General features: G+C 42.9%; 1 protein-coding gene across 1 annotated transcript in view; it reads left to right on the top strand.

Annotated features, from left to right (window-relative positions):
• Nucleotides 1-20,627, top strand: part of LOC107193979 (liprin-beta-1) — a 117,866-nt gene that overhangs the window by 66,350 nt on the left and 30,889 nt on the right. Inside the window, 2 exon segments of the mRNA XM_015583527.1 lie at nt 1,790-1,902; nt 20,437-20,627. The exon segment at nt 20,437-20,627 is cut by the window's right edge and continues 36 nt beyond it. Coding sequence (XP_015439013.1) covers nt 1,790-1,902; nt 20,437-20,627 — 304 coding nt within the window.

Genomic DNA, 20,627 nt, shown 5'->3' with positions numbered 1-20,627 from the left:
TGTACTCGTGTCGTTTTTATTAAATTCATTCGTTGGATTCATTAATCCTGCTTTCCTCCTCGCTTATTCTTCATGTTTGTATCTTCACAGATAAAATTATATCAAATTTTCAAATAATCTGTTCTAAAAAAATGGAAAATACACAGAAAGTAGACGTGAAATTTAACTATGTTGAATACTGAAAAGAAATATTTAAAATCGTGATACTATCTATCGAAATATAATCTTCAGCTCAGATCATATAGAAACCTAGAACAGCAGGATTAACTGTTTTTAGTATGAGTTTTAACAAATTCAAGAAAGAAAGGAGAAAATTTTACGTACACTATTGTAAATAACAAAAGAATTTATGCTTCAAAAATGTTAATAGTAGGTCATGTGATAGCTGATACAATTACAAGAATAATGCCACAAGAATTTTTAAAATCTTATATTTTAAATCCAATACCTGTCGCAAAGTTATGGCTACAAGTTTGATACAACATTTGCTATAAACAACATGCGCGCACATTGGCAGCAAGATAGGCAGCAAATCTCATATGTTCAGGTATCTCATGAGATACCTGGCTAATTTTCGTTTACTCGGTTATCTCACGAGTACCCGGATATCTCAGATACCCGGTTGAAATCAATAGCCCTGATACACAACTGATTACCAAGGTATCACCTTCCATTAAAGAAGAAAGGGGCCTGAATTAAGTTTAGCTGGATTGATAAAATATCAAACTGTGCGCAGTAGTCACCGTAAGGACGTATAAAAATTCTGCCCAGATCGAGTCAATCGAGTCAATCAATTCCTTCGCGAGAGAAGTTTCTCGCGCGATCTACATCAAACCTCGCTCGATTATAGTCCAACGTGATATATCACACTGGTGTCTGGCGGAGGAACACGGTTAGGGGATACTGGGGCGGGTGTCTATGGTCCCTCTCCGTCCTCGAAACGAGCTTCTCTCACGAACTTGTCGATAACAGTTTGGCAGCCCCCGGGCTTTTCCACGTTCGCCGGCGACGAGCACCGTGGCCCCGTGGAATTCAATTATCCCCCATTCGCTGAGACGACGACTCGGCGAAGGTGATGCCGAGATGAACGAGTCGACGGCCATCTTGTCGACTTCGTCAGCCAGCTCTGGGAATCCCCGTGGTTTCCGTGCACGGTCCCTAACGTCTGACATAGGTCCCTATGTATCCCTACGACTATGTGCTCGATGCATCTAGACATCCCCTTGATATTTCCCGGATACCGATTCCGCCAGATGTACCCGGTTAATTAGAGGATATGCAGGTACCCAGCCGAATGACGTATTAGTCCCGCGTGCCGCTGAGGTCTGACGAGATTAGCATAATTAATAGGTCGGTTGCGCACGAAATATCCATCTGTTTATAGGCTGAGATCTACAGTTCGATCACAGGTGCTTAGGACTAACAAGGGGAGGGCCTTAGATGTAACGGTCAGTTTTTAATGGGGTTTAGCAGAATTAATAGAGCTTGGAATTCTGAAGACAATAGCACTTGTTTCAACCGCAAATGGTCATTAGGTAATGAGGTATTTGATGCTATATTGTGTCATATTCGGGGCAATGCCACTATCCAGGGTGCAGGGATGCGATAATTAAATTTCTATCCCATTTCTAAAACGCACACTACAGAACTTCCCGAATTCCTAGCTTGCTTCAATCTTACTGCTTTCCTTTCTTTCGAAGCAATAATCGTGAATAATTGTATTTAACGAACAGCACAACTGATTACGCAGTGGTTATTCAGGTTTCCGTGTTTCGTTGGTTTGTTTCAGCTCTCAACACATTAAACCGCTTGAACAAAGAAGGCGAAGCACTTGCCCTTCAGGATGACCTTACAACGCACCCCACCTTGGCCTTGATGCGACGCATCCTCGCAGATGCACAGGTGAGTCCCACTGACGTGCCACAAGTCATTACACGCTTGTAACACGTTTCAACATTCATAGCTGGGCGCGTGATTGACTTGGTACAATATTCAAGATGTTCATCGCGCGTTCACTTACTATATTCAGCGTGAAAATACTCGTTTACTGGTCACGTAAATGTACGTCTGAGAGACAGACCTTAAATTTCAGTCATATTTTTCATTATAGATGGCGTGCATAACAGTTCAATTAACCTCTTGTCACGAATTCTTTTATGACAATAGTCCCTCTGTCTTTTACCAAATTCTTTGAACATAGACGTATGAACACCTTGAATAACACACTTCTATTTTTAGCGAAGCAAACTGTGGGCAGACAGATGAATTTAAATTGTAGTTCCATATTATCAGGAAAGTGATTAGTGATGTGTCATCAAACAGTTCAAACATGCTTGGACTCCTGATAATATGTTTGGACTGTTCAAACGCGTTTGAATTCCTGATGATATGTTTGAACAGTTCGAACATGCTTGGATTCCTGTTGATATGTTTGGACAGTCCAAACAGAGTTTTCCCGTGGCGTGGCAACCAAACACTGTTCAAATGTTTAAAACGTTTGACTGACTCGAGCATTTAGGTTAATTCGACCCAAGGATAGACCTTCGACTCCAGTCATATTTTTTTCATTATCAAAATTTTCAAATCGATTCAATACCAACAGTTCAAATACAGTAGGGTCTCGATGCCATGTATCATGGTAGGAATTACCAGAGCAGTACAGTGGATTAAAGCAAGACCATATAGATAGGTCTGAAACAGACTTTATCCTACTATACATTTAATCGGTTACTGAACGGTTCAATGTGGAGTAACGCGTAGGTAATTGTGTGCAATAAACTCACACGGCTTGCCATCAGGCTAAATAAATTTATCGTAATCAATTTCCATTGGGTTCTCCACCATCGTGAGACATTAAATATTCCAAAATTAAAGAGCCCTTTCACAGAAGCTCGCTGGAATTACCGCTGAATCGTAACGGGGCTCGAGCACACAGATGAAAACATACGGTTGATCCGCTCGTAATCGCGGAATTCATTTATTCTGTATCATTCGTGTGACGAATCGTTTTCCTCGGTGGTTTGTTCAACCCACTACGTCGAATAATTTTCCACGTGAAAATGGGATTAAGTGTGTGTCGCCGCCTGAATTTATATCGTTCCCTTTTACGCGTTCGTTCCTCCTGGACTGTCTGGCGTATTTTTCGACCAGACTGTCGATTGCTCACGAACTTCCAACCGGTGGATGGCGGACAATGATAAAAATTGAAGGAGAAACAGACTAACAAGGGTTAGCGGAGGGCTATAAACGAACCATGTAAACACATTTTCCGGTAAATCGCGTGTTGTCTGCGGTCTCGTTGCGGTGATTTCGAAATTAACGCGACTAAATAGATGGCCGGCAATTAGTCGCGGAATTACTAGTCATTTATCGTAGCTGGTAGAGTTTTCCATGACTAGTATTTTAGTATTTCCAGTACTCCGAATAATCCGAACAATTTGTATATTTCGAAATATTCAAATATCAAATTCGCATTCTACTGCTATTCGAATATTCAAGTATTCGAATATTCAAGTATTCGAATTATTCGAACATTCGAATACTCGTAACAACCTAATTTGTACAAGATACGTAGGTTTTTGTGGGTTAATTATTGAAACAGAATTTATCTACAAAGTTATCGTATCATGGAATGGTTATACTAGTAAGTAGTATCGTCCAGCAATTAGCCAGACACGAGGAGAATGGCCTCTGATATGTTTCTCGATTCCTCGCGAGTCTGTCGTTTTACCGTGTAATTTTTCTTGTCACATGGGAAACATCGAGGCTTCGCTTTCTTGTCACGTATCCGGTAAAATCGCACGACTGTGGAAATTAACAAAAAGATGTGTCCTCTCTCACTCGCAGCGGCTGAAACGCGCGGAGACGCGGAGCGGAAATTGCTCGGGAGCCACGAGCCGAGACACGTTTTCAATCTTACACCTTGTCGACGGGAATGATCAATAGCTCGTCGAGATATATCTAACGGAAAGAAGGTGAGGACGAACGGGGATTTCAGGTCCTGACATTTCGAAGTTGAAATTGTCCTCTTATGCGAGTCGCGTTCAATTCTATCCCCTTCCCTTTTTCTCGCCGTCTCGAATCGAGATTCAGGTAAAAATAACAGACTCTAAAATGGTAATGGAAATCGTGGATACGAATACATGATCGCGCGGTGTTCAAACACCGAGCACGATTGAAAATCCGCTCGGTTTGAATATATTGGTGTTGAAATGACGGAAAGATGGCGGATATCGAGGAGGTGCACTGAAACCTCAATATTCAGTGACTGACATATTTATTCATCTGATATTCGTGCGATTCTTTTTCATTTATCATTATTGTCTGAAATTTTAACATCCTTATGCGATGAATTCTGCTTTATATTTAAGACAACGAGTGGGATTTTATACGAAACTTGGATAAATAAATATGACAGCTTTCTGGGAACAGATATGTGAGTCATTATGGATATTCAGAGCATGATGGATATTTTGTAAGAATATACACTTCACCTAGAAATGTGTAGTAGATGTACATGCGATTTAGTAATTCCGAATTTTCTTAAAAGAATGGCAATACAGTTGAAATTTATCTATCTTTCCCACTTCTGTCTTAGTAAAAATATTATTTATACTTTTAAGTACCTAGACTTGGGTAGGAAATATTAGGATACTCGTCGAAGCAGCTAGTACAATGAAATGTGTAAAAGTTGAAAATCTCTAAAATCGTAAACTCGTCAATGGTCGTGACAAGGCGACATAAATAATATTGGAAATATTATTATTTCGTCACTTTCTGAATCAGAATTTCTAATTTGTTTTACCTATCAGAAGCCAAAAGGGTTTTGAAATACTAAAAAAATTAAAACCCATCTCACCATTCCAGGGTTTAAGAAAACGTTATCAGAATTGTCTCCAGAGTCTGTAAAATTCCTCGTGCGCAGAAAATTCAGTTAAACTCGCCGTTTCTGGAATCACGCGGTATCTCCACTCGCCCCGTTGCGAAATATAAACAAAAAATTCCAAATGCACGACGGGCATCGTCGAACAAAAGGGGCTCCCGGGGTTGTTCAGCGGTGCGCGGTACATGCAGCAAAACTCTGTTTGCATTGTTGTCCTGAATTACTGGTTTCTATGCTAACCAGCGATCCGCGGGCGAGACGAGCGCATCGTGAATCACGCACACTTACCAATGCGTTCGAGCGAAAGGGGGACACACGGGGACTAAATGAAAAATGCAAAATCAGGAGACGCGCGCCCGCGGAGGCCCTCACTGCCCCCCTCCCCGTTTCCACCCTCTTTTCCAGCCCTTTTTTTTCCCCCCACGCGTACGCGGCGTGTTTGTCGAGCTGCTAAGTGGTACGTCCCGCTATGCCGCCGGTGGATCCTCTCTTCTCCTTGGTCTCATCCCAGCCTCCCTTTTGCACGCTCGCCGCAGCCCGCCACGCATCCGCAGTCACGAGCCCGTCCAATATAACCGCCGTTTTTTTCCAGTTCCGAGAGAGGAACCCCCTCGGAAAACCGGAAGAATTCTGACCAAGAATTATGAGCACGATGACGATAAGATTTTTCATGGTGTGGGTGGTTTTTTTTGTTAAGTTTGTAGAAACTTTGAAGGGGATGACTGAACGGAGACTCAAATGAATTAACAGTAAAGTGCATACATTTTCCTCACACATAAAAGTTGAATATTAAAACCAGCAACGTGCTACTTCACTTCGATTCAAACAAAAACCGAATAATATTCATCTTTGTTGAATCGATTTTTAAATTGTCAACACGAGTCTGGCTCGATGGTATAGGGCAAGGGGTGAACACCCTCTGTATTCCACCGGTCTGTCCAGTTACCGTCCAATACTACTTATATACGTGTATTCGTCTTGACCCGTGGAATAAGCGCGCGAAGGGACCGGATACGAGTATAACACTTTTTTTATGCCACCCCCCCCCCCTCCTTCCCGCCGGTCAAATCGGATTACGCCGAACAGAGATCCGTCTGTTCGTCTGTCAGCTTCTTTTTTCACGTACGCAGAACGGATGGTCCCCGGGATAATAGGTGATGGATGACATTTCCTTCCATGGCGGTGAGGGAAATCGCGTTCGAGTTCTATGGGCTGGGTCAAAAGGGGGTTAATCCGTTGGCGACGGTGTTAAGGCACGTATAATACTCGCGCACCGCTGGAATACACGCGCGCGAACCGACGCAGCAACGAATTTTACGAGCCCGGGGCTTGTTAGTCGCCGTTACAGTTCTGCTCGCACGGCTATTGAATTAATCGTTGTGTAATACATTGCGTCGCTGCGAAAGTGGTGACCCCCGTCGTAAATGTACACCGTTGCGCACGGAACGTGAAAAAAAAAACCTGACAGAATTGAATAATTTCTCGTCGTTATGGATACGCCGTGGATGAAAAATTGCGACAGTGATTGCCACGGATGTATATGCAGATTTTGGGTTTTTTTTTTTGTGTGTGTGTTTGGTGATTTATAAAAACGGGAAAATAATGGAACTGTGTTTTCTGTTATTATGGGGATTCGTTAGGTTGAAATTTAAGTGGATTTCATTAGGTTTGAATTTTAGTTTCGTCAGTTTTGATTAAAAGTTATTTCATTGTTAGGCACAGTCGAAGGTGGTGTAACCCGTGGATACATAAAATCTGAATTTCGGTGCGGCTGTACTTCATGGAAATTCAGAAATTCAGTTATCTTGAAAACGAAACATGTTACAACAAATTGTGTGCACAGTGTCCCATTTAAATCGACCCACTCAAATACTTTCGAAATTACTGACGATATTAAAAATGTTTCAGACAAAAATTAATGGTATGAACGGAAATACAAAAACATGAGCAACCTTATTAAATTTAAGATAAATTGTTACACTGCTTTCCCATGGCAAAACAAACCTCTGTTCAGTACCCTATCTGTGTAAACTGATCAATCAGTGTATGAACAAACAATAAGATAATCCGTGACACAACGCAGCTTGAATACAATACACGCTATCGCAAGAATTAACCATTAAAATCGTATCAGACCGCGTATCGTTATATTTCCCATGAACAAAGCCTTCACGCTCCTGGGATTCTTCCCCTCGATCAAAGTAACGTCGCAACGCGGACGTGTTACCTCACCTGCAACTAGTGATGGGTCTGTGAACAGATAAGTCTGAACACGTTTCGATTTCTTCGATCCAGAGATGTTCGAACAGTCCGAACAGAGTTCGGTCGATTCAAGACAGCCAAACTCTTCAGACATTTCAAACAGTTCGAACTGATTCAAGCTTCTTGAGTCAGCCAAACGTTCGAAACGTTTGAACTGTTTGAAGTGTTTGTACTGCTTGATTCGTTTGAACTGTTTGAATCGTTCGAATCATTTGAATCGTTTGAACAGTTTGAATCGTATGATTCGTTTCAATCATTTGAACCGTCCGATTCTTCTAAATCGTCTGAATCTTCTGAATCGTTTGAATCGTCCAAACAATTTGAATCATTTAAACTGTTTTAAACGGTCGATGTTTTCGAAAAGTGTTTCGTTGCCTCACGACCAAACTCTTATTTGGACTGTCCCAAAATCTCGTCAGAAATCCAAGCATGTTTGAACAGTTTGTTTATCCATCACGTATACTACAAAATCCTAACAATCGGCTCGCGTATCTCCTTCCAGCGTTCACATAACGCGTGCGTAGCGCAAAAGCACATTCGTTTCTCGAGTGCGCATTCGGCCTCGATGAGAAAAAGGAAGTTTCTGAGCAGGCCTGAAGACGCGAAGCGCGTTATGCCGGCAATCGATCCCGATGTACGCGCACCCCCACCCCCACCCCCTGCCAGAGAGGGAAATGGAGAAAGCCGAAGGCGGCATTGTTAGCGGGCGCACAAAGTGCCCTGCCCGGTAAACATATCGGGAAGAGAGAAAGAGAGAGAGTAGTGGGTCACGATGTCTGGTACTTTTAATCAGGCTACCAGTGTATTCCCGTCGTAATTCTGAACGTGACGTTAATACGTTCCCCGTGCATTAGCGGCAACGACTTTCCTCGAGGCCGCTATCAGGGAAAACCTTCCCTCCCCCCGGGGGAAATAGCCTGCCACGAACACTTCCGGCTGGAATATATGTATATGCCGCGGGAAATTTCTGTTGACGTACGGTGTCTTTTTTACGCGACCACTTATGTATATTGGAGATTTGAAAATTATAACGGCGGGTCTGACCTGAATCTCTTGCAGTTAAATGAGGATTCTGAATAGGGTAGATTCAGGAGAGACGCCACCCTTTTTGGTTGAGGGCCAGTAACTTTTTTAACTTTGTACTAATTAATACGATCTTTTTTTTGTTACAATTGCACACTCATACTATAAAATGAACAATCGTAACCTGGAAATGCATAGCTGTTGCATATACGTAATAAATGTTGGCTAATTGGATTCGCAAATCCACCCTTGAAGATTATTGAATATTCAAGTCGCTGTGCTAAACCTCATTAAAAAAGTCTGTGTTACACCTAGTGACTTCTTGTCAGTGTCAAGGAGCCTTCGAGCACTCATCGAAGATTTACTGTATTACAAGAATCAATTTTATAAATACTCTTTAAAATTAATAACATCGAAACACAGACTAGCCACACTATAAAAAATGTCTCAGAAAAAACATGGTACCCTTAAGGGAGGAAAAAGGGAAGAAAAGGTCCTATTAACGCCACGTCAAAAACATCTGTCTGACGAGATTAATGTTGCTAACAAAAAAAAAACCACCCTGGATGAACGTTCTTGTTTTGCGGGCAGATCCCACAGTTGGAACCGGAAGGCTGCGGTTTTTCGTGGATCATGCCACCCGTTAAACGGACAATTCGCTCTCTCGTTGCAGCCAGGCCGGAAAGGGTCCGCGTTTCAAATGCAAATAGGAACACGCGACGCGCGTAAGGGGGGTGGTGGTTAGCTGTTTTCAGACGGTGGTCGCGAAGTTTCGAGTTCGATAAAGAGCAGAGAAGCAATTTGGTGCCGTGGCTCGGCTTACACTGGTATTTCGCGAGCAAACTGGAGAGGAATGGGCGCGAAGGAAGAGACAGAAAGGGGACGAGAAATTGCACGCGAGAAACGAATCTCTCCTACGTTCCGCCGTTTCGTGTTCACCGTTGATTCTCGAGCGATTTTATTGTTACGTTCTCGGAACGAGAATACAGAATCCTGATACGGAAAAGCTTCGATTAATTAACAATAGAACTACCGACGATAATTGTGTACATGTACAGTAACTTAAATTTACTTCTAATGAAACATCAAGCACAACAAATTTTCAAGTTGAGACAACAATTACTTTCTGAGACATGAGGGGTTAAAGACGTAAAAATTCATGATCATCGAACTGACATAATTTTTACTTCTTTGATCTCCCATATCTCAAAATCTAATTGTCAGCTGAACTTGAAAACTTGTGATTGATGGCACAAAATTCAGTTAAAAAATAGTGGAACCAAAAACGGACGAAAATCCTCTCTCAATTTTAGGTCACTTTTACAGTTCGATACCAGCTTCCATAAATCACCCCAAAAAAATCTATATTATCCCTAAATATGCGCTGTCTAGTTGCAAGATCATCGTGTTATCGATTTGGTAGAGAGCACAGTTACGAGTGAACGAAATGCACGCAGCCTCGGATGTTCCCGTAGCCATCCACTGGGGAGGATCAGAGTTTCGAGTGGCTCGTTCTATTTTTTTTTCACCTCGTGGCCTGATTCAGCTCGGTTCTCCTGTTGGGGGAAAAAAAATAAAGGAATGGAAATTTAATTACCGGAGTACTCGGCGCGTCGACGAGCGACAAGAGTATGTACACGTTTCGCGAATTTTAGTTTAAATTAATCTTGTCGCCGTATTTTGCTCGTGTCCCCGTGTCCCAGGTCTGCCTTTTTTTCTGCAAGATCCACGGGGATGCGTAACGTTGTTACACCCCCTCCCCCTCACATTATGCGAACAAAACGGTTCGACTAACTCGACGGTAATTGAACGCGACAGCGTTAATGGAACGAATTACCGCCTTTTAACGCGTTTTAATTTTTTTTGTGTCAGCCCTATAACGCCAGGTCGAGGCATGAACCTTTAATTCGCGTTCGATCCCTCTGGGTAGAGGATATGGTACGAGGGCCACGGGGGAAATACATGGATGAGTCGATTTTTGCTGATTTTCTGGTTTTCGTCATCTGGTAGCTAAAAAATAGTATGAAAGTAGTACTTGCAAGGGCTGCTTCACTAGTGGCCACGCCGATTTGAATGAAACTGCGCAGGATCGTTAGGTATACATGTATGAAAGAGATTTGTAAAATATTAGCCGCCAACGGCCATAAATTTTTGAGAAATTCGAAATTAAAGTTTAGAAAAACCGCTTAGTCCGTTAAGTACCAGTCAGCGCTACTCTTTGTCAATTGCATTGGTGGCTGAACTCGCCGCACCTATTATTTTTTTTTTCGCATATTTATTAATAAACTGCGGATTTTATTCTTAACTCAATAACATACTTCAGCGGAGATAGAAATTCCTACTTTTGTTCTTGTCTTCAAGAATTACTTCATAAAATATTATTTTGCATAAAAATCCGCAGTCTACTTATTAATAAAACGATTTCATATAAAAATAAAAATATTGTATACATACAACTTTGAAGTAAGCAAAACAATTATATTCTGTATCTGTACATACATTTCGGTTCGGAGAGACCTCTCCCGCGACTATACAGTACTTCCACTGTCACGTAGAATATTTCCTCCTCTAATAATAAAAAAAAAAACATTTTTTCAATTTTGACACTCACAGTGTTTTCCGCAAGAGCTTTTCAATTACACTCCGAAGCCTCTCTTCAAACAGTCTGATGCGCGAAACATGTTCGTGTTACACTTTGTAATTAATCGCCAAGTAAGGCCGGGACGAACTCGCTAGGCGCCGGTAGGTAGGTACCGATGACGCGTTATTGCCGCCATAACTTCCTAGTCAAAGGGTTAACCGGGTAGGAGAAGATCAAAGGAGCCCGCCCCGTCTCGGCACAGTTTCGGGCAAAGGCGTAGCTAGAATTCCATTGCGCTCGCGCCCAGCGTAACATTTAATTGCGAATCCGCGGAGCGTGCCGTGTCAGTCGGTGTCACGAAGCGGTTGCTCGTCTCGCCCTCGGGTGCAGTGAACCTTTTCGCCGCGTGACAGATGAATACAAACTCAACGCGGCACGGAATTATGCGTTCGCGTCTATAATTAACCGGACTCGACACACGAGCGACGCGGCCGTTTTCCCCGCGAACACCCGATTCGGACACACGGTAGATTCCTCTGAAACTGGTACGATCCTATTCGGGGTCTTCATGGAATCGTACCAGGGTCTCCCGGACCGGGAACAATCGAAATTCATTGGTTATCTTGCAACGATTCACGAAATTTTATTCCTTTAGACAGAGGCCCCTAGGTGGGAGGGTTTTTTATTCCCGTTTGGGTAGTTTCTTATTGGTGATTGTGTTTTTCTGAGACACCCGGTAGGTGATCGACAGGCATGGCTATTTGTTCCGGAAGGTCGGTTTCTTCTGATTAAAGTGAAAAAAGAATGAACAACCTGTCACTGATAGTTACAGGGTCTTCCAAACCAGGAGCAATCGAAGTTCACTGTTTCAGACACTGCAGTCAGACCCAAAGTTCATTGTTTTAGGCAGAGGCCCTAGGTGGGAGGCTTTCTTATTCCCGTTTTGGCTACTGCCTTATTGATGACTATGTTTCAAAGGCAGCTGGTAGGCGAGGATGACAATCTTAGATATTTGCTGACTTTCAGTGTGCAACAAAATTGTGCCCATCTCTGGCTCAGGGAACAAACCAGATCATTTCTCAATTGTAAGTCCTAACACGCGAGTAATTGCCTTTCATTATCTGCAACATGATAAACGAGACGTCGATATGGTTTACATTGATCTGATGTTATTGTTCGACTGCAGATATTTTCGTTCTAGGTCCAGTTAAACCCCTACACTCTTCAGATCTGTTTCGAATTTTATTACAAACAATTGTACATCTTAGTTTCTGTAAGCCTCTCCCTGTACATCCAAAGCTAACTTCGCCCCGTTCCGTATAATCCCAAGAAACCCGACGAACGACAAACCACCAACGGGCACAACTATTCACCTCGTCTCCGTAATCTACAGCAAATCAAAATACAACAGAAGAAAAAACAAGTATCCTCCCCTTGATTAACATCGCTTTTACGTAATTCCGTTCTTTCCGCGCCGATGGGGGGCAGCCTTGAAGGGGTCAGGAAGGAGGTCCCATCCTCTATATTTCTTCCGTAGAAACATCAAAGCGGCACTGAGCGAAGTAACAGAAAGTATCTGTAGCACAGCCTCGGGATTACGAGTAACTAGGAAGGAGGTCCCATCCTCTATATTTCTTCCGTAGAAACATCAAAGCGGCACTGAGCGAAGTACAGAAAGTATCTGTAGCACAGCCTCGGGATTACGAGTAACTGTCGCAATCAATCCAATTAATTCGTCCCGACTTAATCTTTGACGTAGGATCAAGTCAAAGGATGTTTTGATGCCCGTTGCGTTTCTTGTAATTCCGGAAATTGCTTCCCCACACCCCCCATCTCTCCAATTAATTCGTCCCGACTTAATCTTTGACGTAGGATCAAGTCAAAGGACGTTTTGATGCCCGTTGCGTTTCTTGTAATTCCGGAAATTGCTTCCCCACACCCCCCATCTGAGCGTACGGATCTAGCAGTCTCGACGCTGGTATACGCCACAATTTCGCCGTTGGCGCAATTAAGGCGGATCCGAATTAACGCGTGACTCTGGCATCGCGAAAGCGGCGGTTGTATTCTGAATCGGGAGAAGTTGTGGCGCGGATAACTCTTTCGGAACAATTAAATCAGTGGCTCTCGTTAACCCTCGTCCTCGCGAGGCCGTCAGCTCTCTCTCTTTTATTAAAACAGTCCCAGTTGGTCGCCCTTTTCCACCCCCATCCAGTGATCATTACGAAACGCGTCTTCTGCTTTCGTTCTTGCCACTGCTCGACTTCTTCGTCGACTTCCTCGCTTCTTACTTCCCCCCATTCACGCGTGTTCCTTTCGTGTCGCCTTTCATGCTGTTTAAAGAACCACGACGATGCTTTTCCTTCGCCACCACCGTGTAACATGGTATTGAAAGCGATACCTAACGGCGTCTTTGGAGGTTTCATTGAAGAAATGAACATGTACTTGTACGAAGTATGAAGAATAGTGGGGTGGGTGAGGCTGTGTTGATTTAGATGCTGATCGTTTGTGTGAAAATCCTTTGGCTTTAGTCCCGAGGTGTGCAACTCTTTGACGTTGCTGGAGCGTTGGGTGTATGATCAGTTGAGAAACTGTACGTACTGGTATGCTTACGGTCGTCAAACGGGTTAAGAAAATAGGTAATATTTATTTACAATTGCGCATGGAAAAATACCTGTATGCCACGGAACTCTCATGGAGCCTTTACTGTATTTAAAAAATAATCGTTAAGATTATTGGTCGGGGTTTTTCATTAATATCTCGTTAACAAAGCCTCGGATGACATTTTTTATAACGAAACACCTGCTCCAAATCATCTCACGAGTCGTTTACATACGAAGAGCCCCGGTAACAGAAATCAGCTTCGAATAGAGTTACAGAGAAATATAATTTACAAGTTTGCGTGTTTCATTTAGAAGTCAATAGTTGCTAACGCGAAGACCTCGATAGTTGTTCTCGCGTGGAGACGTAGCTTAAGGTTTCCTACTGCAATTGGCTGAAATTTGCCTACTGCAAGTGACCTGCAACATTTTTGTTGCACCCTGTATATTACTGATTTATTGTAGTACTTAGTTACTCTATTTATAACAAACTGTTCTCGGTCCAAGCTCGCAAACTTATCCACGAGAAAAACAGTAACAGAGGTTCGAAGGTGTGTACGCACGGAAAATCCCTGAATACCGTGATCATAGAAATTACACACCCTAAAATTACATTGTCGAGTATAAATCGAGTGGTGACCTACATTAAGAGCCTCGACAAGGGACGGGTGCGATTTAAATAGCGCCATGGCGGTCCACGTTTCCTGTTCTCCCGTGTCACGGCAGCCGCTTCGTCCGTCCCGCTAATTCCGTAAGCTCCCTGCGCGCCGGTTATGAATGGCCGTAATTCTTTTTCTACGCTATACGCGTGAAACATCTATTCATCTCTTGCTTCTTCATTTTTTTTTGGTTCTCTTCGAATCAAACATCTCCACAAACCATTCTTACCCGAAGACGAATCCTTCGAATTTGCTCATTTTAAAAAGGCAATTCGCGTTTTGTTCAGATCTCATTGTAGTATGACCAAATGGACTAAGAAAAAACAAAAAAACTATATTTTCTCAAATCATATTCTTAAAAAATACAATATAGTATATTGCAATGTCCAAATGGACTAAAAAAAAACTTAAAATAACTATATTTTTAAAATCTTATTCTTTGAAAAATACAGCATGTATATTGCACTGTCCAAATGGCTGAAACAAACGAAATAGTAAAATAGAGGTATTTTGGGACGTTGTAATATACCTACAGGGTGGACCATAAAATGTGATCAGCTTAAATTATTCTGCTAGCTAGTCAATGGAAAATTTGTTTGACTACTATAATATGATTCAAGGGGAGCTTTTGTTTCTTCACTTTGTTCTGTTTCGTCGAATCAAAGGTGTCCACGAACCATTATTATACAAGGACGAAAAGGAGTGAAACGGTGGCCGCGGAATCCTTCGAATTTGCTCATTTTAAAAAGGCAATTCGTGAATGAAATTCATGGACGAGAACGGTTAGGATCGCCCCCTCCCCATGGCACGAGAGAGAGAAATGGCGGCAGAAAGGAACACAAGCCCGAGGATTATTTTCCTTCCTTGCAGTCGAGAGAGAGATAAATTGCACTGGCGCGGTGGTGGAACCCCCGGTGCTGAAATTGCAATTTCATAAATTCGAGTGGCTCCCGTAATGCTCATTCTCTGTCTCATTCCTATCTCTCTCTCTCTCGCACGCTCGCTATTCCTCGCCTCATTTTTTTTTCTTTTCGCCTCGACTCTTATTTTCTGCAGCGTTAATGCAGCGGCGAGCTTAATGATCGCAACATCGTCTTTGACGAGCGAGCAACTCGTGAAAACATTTTTCAGGATTTTCACGCGAGGGAATGCTCCTCCCGCTGTGCAGTAAATCTTCGATGAGTGTTCGAAGGCTTCTCGGCACTGAACATTAAATATTTTATGACCTAATGGCCACATACGATTGAAACAAATATCATTGGCTTCAGATTTTCAAGCTCTGTCACGGGCTAAACTTTATTAAAAAATCTGTGTTACACCTGGAGACCTGTTTGTCAGTGCCGAGGAGCCTTCGAACATTCATCGAGGATTTACTGTAGTTATATATTTGGAGGTTGGCGGTGTGATTATAGAGAGAGTATGGCGAAATTATAGGAAGAGGCTGACGCGTTTATAGAGAGAGGCTGATACGATTCTGGAATTTTTTACTGATATCGTGTCTGTATCTTTCTTTTTCACTGATCAGTCTTCGTCTCAATTTCACAACATGACGTATTGGGGTTCAAATAGACCCAGGCACCGTCGCCAGTACATGTTTACAGTGAAGTGAAAACCGACATAGTCTCGTTACACGGTCAATTGCGTCCGAACTTTGATCGTGCATCCCATCAAAGACTGATCGACCCGCCGGAATGATTGATTGCACTTCCGGTTAGATAAGACCCGACGAGATGGTGGAGGATAAACTAAGGGAGAGGGGTGGGTGAGAGAGTGGAGGGGCAGCGGTGAGCCACCGTTGGCCAAGATCCAGAGACACAAAAGGTTAGCCTGCAAGGATAAAGGCACCAGTGAACTTGTTGCGTTCCCAGAGGCGCCTTCCGTTTTCCCTTCCTCGCAACAACGACCGTATTCACGCCTTCTTCTTCGCACCCACGAATCCTGGGGTCGTCGATCAATTACTCTTCGACGTGGTAGCCAAAATGCTTGCTCAGATTCGACACGACATCTGGAAACATAGTGTCCATTCGAAGAGAGGATTTTCGGGCCATGTTTATCAATTTGTATCCTACTACACTAGGACGAGCATTGTTTCATGCTGGACATAAAGCTACGTATCCACTAGGGACCAAACTTCTATGAACTTCACTTCCAAACGTAGAACCGCCAGCTGTTAGCGAATATATCATCTAAAAGTTGTTCTGTGTCTGAATAGTAGTTTTACAGTCGAGAAAAGCACCGAAGATAGATAAGCAGCGTTACAGCATGTCCAACTCGACCATTCCGCAAACTTTCGTTTCATGTTTGCCTCGATTCCTAGCGTAGAACCGCGCGTGCGCTAGCTGGCAACAATCGGGGAAGTTAATAACATTAACCAAGCAAACGATGGCGAACAATGTTCCGTAGTGTTACGCCAAGAATAGCAAATACGAAACACACGCACGGCTTCGTTTACCGGAACTTCCATCACAATGACTCTCGAACAGCTTTGTGTGTTTAAGGGGTTGTATACGTTTCTCGGAGCTAAAAAGAGGTTAATGTTTTGCAAGTGATTGAGGAAAAAATGTTGTGGCTGATTGGATTAACCCTTCTTGCATTATAAAACTACATGTTTATACAGTAGAAAAATCTTAGAAAAAAATAAAAAAATTTTACAAATATGGCGTGTACGTGCAGTTGTGTAGAACAGTTTTTTGAACCGCCTCAAACGGTGGGCATGATTTTTTTCGATTTTTTTTTACACTTTTTGAGATCTACCAGTGTGCAAAACCCCATTAAAAAGTCAGCGTTATATCTGGGCACCTTTCGTTCTTAGTGCCGAGGAGCCTGAAACACTCATCGAGGATTTACTGTATTTCTTTTCTTTCAAGTGATTTTTCTCTGTATGGTACACATAATGCCAGGTCAGTTGGTTGAATATTCTTTCACTTACATACCCCGTGGACCACTTTTTGATTCAGTTTAATTGTACAATAAACTATTTCCAAAGTTTCAAAGAGATTGCTTTAATAATTTCTTCACAAGAAATTCCCAAAAATTCATTCATGTTTAGCCCGTTTATACCAGGCTCCTCCCTTAAGGGCCAGTGTTGCGCACGCGAACACCATGTATGTGTGTGTGTGCATAGACGAGGCCAAGTCAACAGCGTATCGCGGTGGTGGTTGAAGTTCGGGCATGTATGTCAACGGTTCCCGAGATTACATCGTCGTACGGCGAATAAAAGCAGCGGGGAACACTTCGTCGTCGTCGATGGTATCGACGTTATCGAGACGCTGGAACAGATTCCGCTGTTCCTTTATTTTTCTCGCATCTCTCTGATCCGCGATAAGGCTCGCCGACGAGATTCGACGATGCAATTAACGTTCCAGCGAATACCACTGGGGTGGTGAGTTGTCGAGCGTGGGAAGCAAAGAGAATCCGTAGTTTTCGTCGGATAAATAAATCATTCGGCACGGAGAGTCGTTAATGAACGCTGGTTCTGGAAGTGTCCAAGAATAGCGTTTGCAGCTGCGATGGGGAAATTGATTACTTTGGACGGAAAGCTTCGATTAACGACCGGGAAATTAATTCATTTGTACTCGTATATACTTGTATTTGTCTCTAGCTTGGACGTTATTTGGTTAGAATATTCCAAGGAGAAATTTTCACCTTTTTAGCGTTAAACACCTCTAATACACCCTAACACCTCTTTCACACTCCTCTTCAACTAAAGTGTTTGCCTGATCAGCAATTATTTACCAACCAGCCGTACGTGATTTTATTTGAACGAGCAAATGATGGTCGCACGAATTTTCTCGTTATCCGATTTAAACGGAAATAGGAAAAACTTAGTAAATGTTCAAGCTTAATGGGCAATTTCGCTGGGATAATCAGTTGCCAAAGGGTTCGCTAGACGATTATAAATCCAATTGTTAAGACCCAAGGTAGTTCGGTCCAGGCGTGTTTCAAGCCAGGAAACGCTTCCACGATCCCGTGTAATAATTTCGTATGCAGCACAAACGACAATTACGTGTAATCTCTTCGAAAATTATTTCGAGACACGAGAGATTACCATAAGGGAGACTAGCAGAGCGAGCAGCTGAACTACCAATACAGCTCGGTGTCTTAGCTGGCAACGGCTTAAAGACAGCCCCGTGTTAAATATCCAAATAATCCCTTTGTTCACGTGCTTCGAAGCCGTGACTCGGATTTCGTGTCGGGGAAAAGCAACCCTGGTGAACACCGTCGAACACACACACAATTGGTATCGTCATGCGAGGAGCTTTCGAAACGACCGTACACAATGGCGGGTTTACAATGGGATTCGTGTTGCGCCCCGCTAGGCTTATTAATATTGCACGCTTCAACGTCGAAGCAAACTTTTATCTACGATTCTCGTGTACATCATTCGTGTTCTCTGTCTGTATATTAAAATTTTTACACGTACTCTACGGACTTCTATTAACTCGCACCAGATAAATTCGTAAAAGGGAAGCTGTAGTTCCATTTAGAGAGTCGTCTGTCAGACTTCTCTTTAATAAAACTCTCATAGGATGTTAAAAGTTTGATAAAAAGTTTAATCGGTATTGCTTCGAAACAAAAAGAAAATATTGTAAAAACAAAAAGAACGTAGAAATGTACTCTCCATTCGATATAAATATTTTTTTTCGATGCCGAGTATATATCGCAACTAAAACTATCGATACTAAAAATACCCAGTACCAAAACGAATGTATCGATTATTTACTTCTATTTTTATACTTAAATCAGTTCATCCCTGGTGTCTCTCCAGAATTTACCCTATTTATCCCTGGTGTAGACTCTGTTCATCTATAAGGTGTTTCCGAAATAATATGACGGAAAAGGTGGTGGAGTCTACGCGAAAAAGAAGATCAGGAGACAAGACCACGTCCACACAATGGCTGCCTCACAATGAGACTCGTGTTCCGCGGCTAGAGCTTATTAATATTGCGCGTTTCACGTCGATGCAAACTTTCACCCCTCCCTCTCCCTGGCTGTGTTTGCCCGCTTTACTTCGCCCCCTGTATTAGTGCTCTCGGAACTTCATGGAACTTTCAATACTTTCTCTTCCCCCTCTACATTCCTTCGCCGCGAACCTGTACCCTAACAGGCCAGCAGGAGCAAGGGTGTCCGCTAAGCAAATAAGAGGTCGCTGCCGCCATTATCTCGTTCCCGGGGAGAAAAATTTCGGGTGAAAAGTTTTGATTAACGTCCCGCGAAATTCCCTCGGAAGTTCTCGGTCGGTGTCGACCTCTATTGTTCACGGGAAGTTTCCATGCGCGAGCTTTGTACGGGCTTCTTCCAGTTTTGCCACCGATTTTTCTTCCTTGGAAACTCCGTCCGACTTTTTCCTAGGAGTCCCTTGCGATCTTTGACTATGTTACCTTTTAGAAACTGATAACGTAGATGGCGTGGAACTTAGGGATGTTCGATTCCCATTCGATTCTTTGGAAGATCGATTCCCTTGGGTAACACGTCACTGCCGTATATATCAGATACACTAACGACTTAAAGGTTTGGGACCAGAGTTCATGACTGATGAAACAATAACTCACTTAACTTCGGCAAGTGGAATATTTACAGTACCAGAGGGAACTTTTTTGCTGGAGTATTTGAATTAGGGGTACCATTGATGTTACATTATGCTTGCTAGTAATAAACGCCCTGTCTTGCCTAATTGTTACGAGATTCGGTTCTATAACAGGTCTGGAACGTATATAAAACCTAGAAAATAATGGTTATAGAACTGATATGGGAGCTGATGCCAGAATAGTAACTGAAACTGATATAGTCTGAAATTTAGGTTCTTCGTAACAGTTATTCAGAATAAAGGTCCTTCGTAACTGGTTCAATCGGAACCTTTATACAGGGTGCCTCAAAATAGTTTTAAGTCTTTGAAAGGGATGATTCCTCAGGTGATTTGGAACATCTTTTTCCTGAGCGAAGGAGTTGTCAGAAGAAGGAAATCATCAAGACAAATCGCCCTAGGAATCATGTCATTCAAAACCTTACACCTATTTTGGAACACCCTGCAAAACAGTTTAGAACAGTTATTTTCGAAGCGTTCAAGCCCTGGAAATATGTGTCACAAAATAACAAAAAAAAAAGAAAAAAGAAAATTCCCACAAATAACAAATCCGAATCAGTATCCTGTCAAATAACTAAAAATCCACCGCGCCCGGATTATTTCCTCTCCCCTGCGCAAAGAAACACTCTGCGAGTCAATTCCATTTAATCACGCGGAAATATAATGAAGCTCTGGCAATTTCGTGTTTCACGGTAAAAGTGGCGGGCCAGCTCGCAACGCCCCGCCTCATTAGCCGAGGGATTAACGTTCCCAACCCCCAATCCAGAACTGTTCAGTTTCAGACACCTGCGGCTCGACTACCGCCATTTTCACCCTAAATTTTTATTTCTTTTTCTCGTCGGTTACAGGCAAAATTTCGCGTGATGGTGGAGGAGAACGCAGCGACTGGCGCCCGGCTTGACGGGGAGCTGGAACGTGCCAGGGGCGAGTGCGCCACCCTTCGGGGTGAGCTCAGAGATGTCCGTGGCGCGTTGCCGGTGGTGTTGAACAACAACAACGGGGCTGCTGGTAACAACACCGCGGCTGGTAACAGTAACAA

The sequence above is a fragment of the Dufourea novaeangliae genome, unplaced genomic scaffold (genome assembly GCF_001272555.1).
Source record: "Dufourea novaeangliae isolate 0120121106 unplaced genomic scaffold, ASM127255v1 scaffold21, whole genome shotgun sequence".
In the NCBI taxonomy this organism is placed as follows: Eukaryota; Metazoa; Arthropoda; class Insecta; order Hymenoptera; family Halictidae; genus Dufourea; species Dufourea novaeangliae.
The sequence above is the reverse complement of the archived record's forward strand: the minus strand, read 5'-3'. Positions and strand labels throughout refer to the sequence as shown.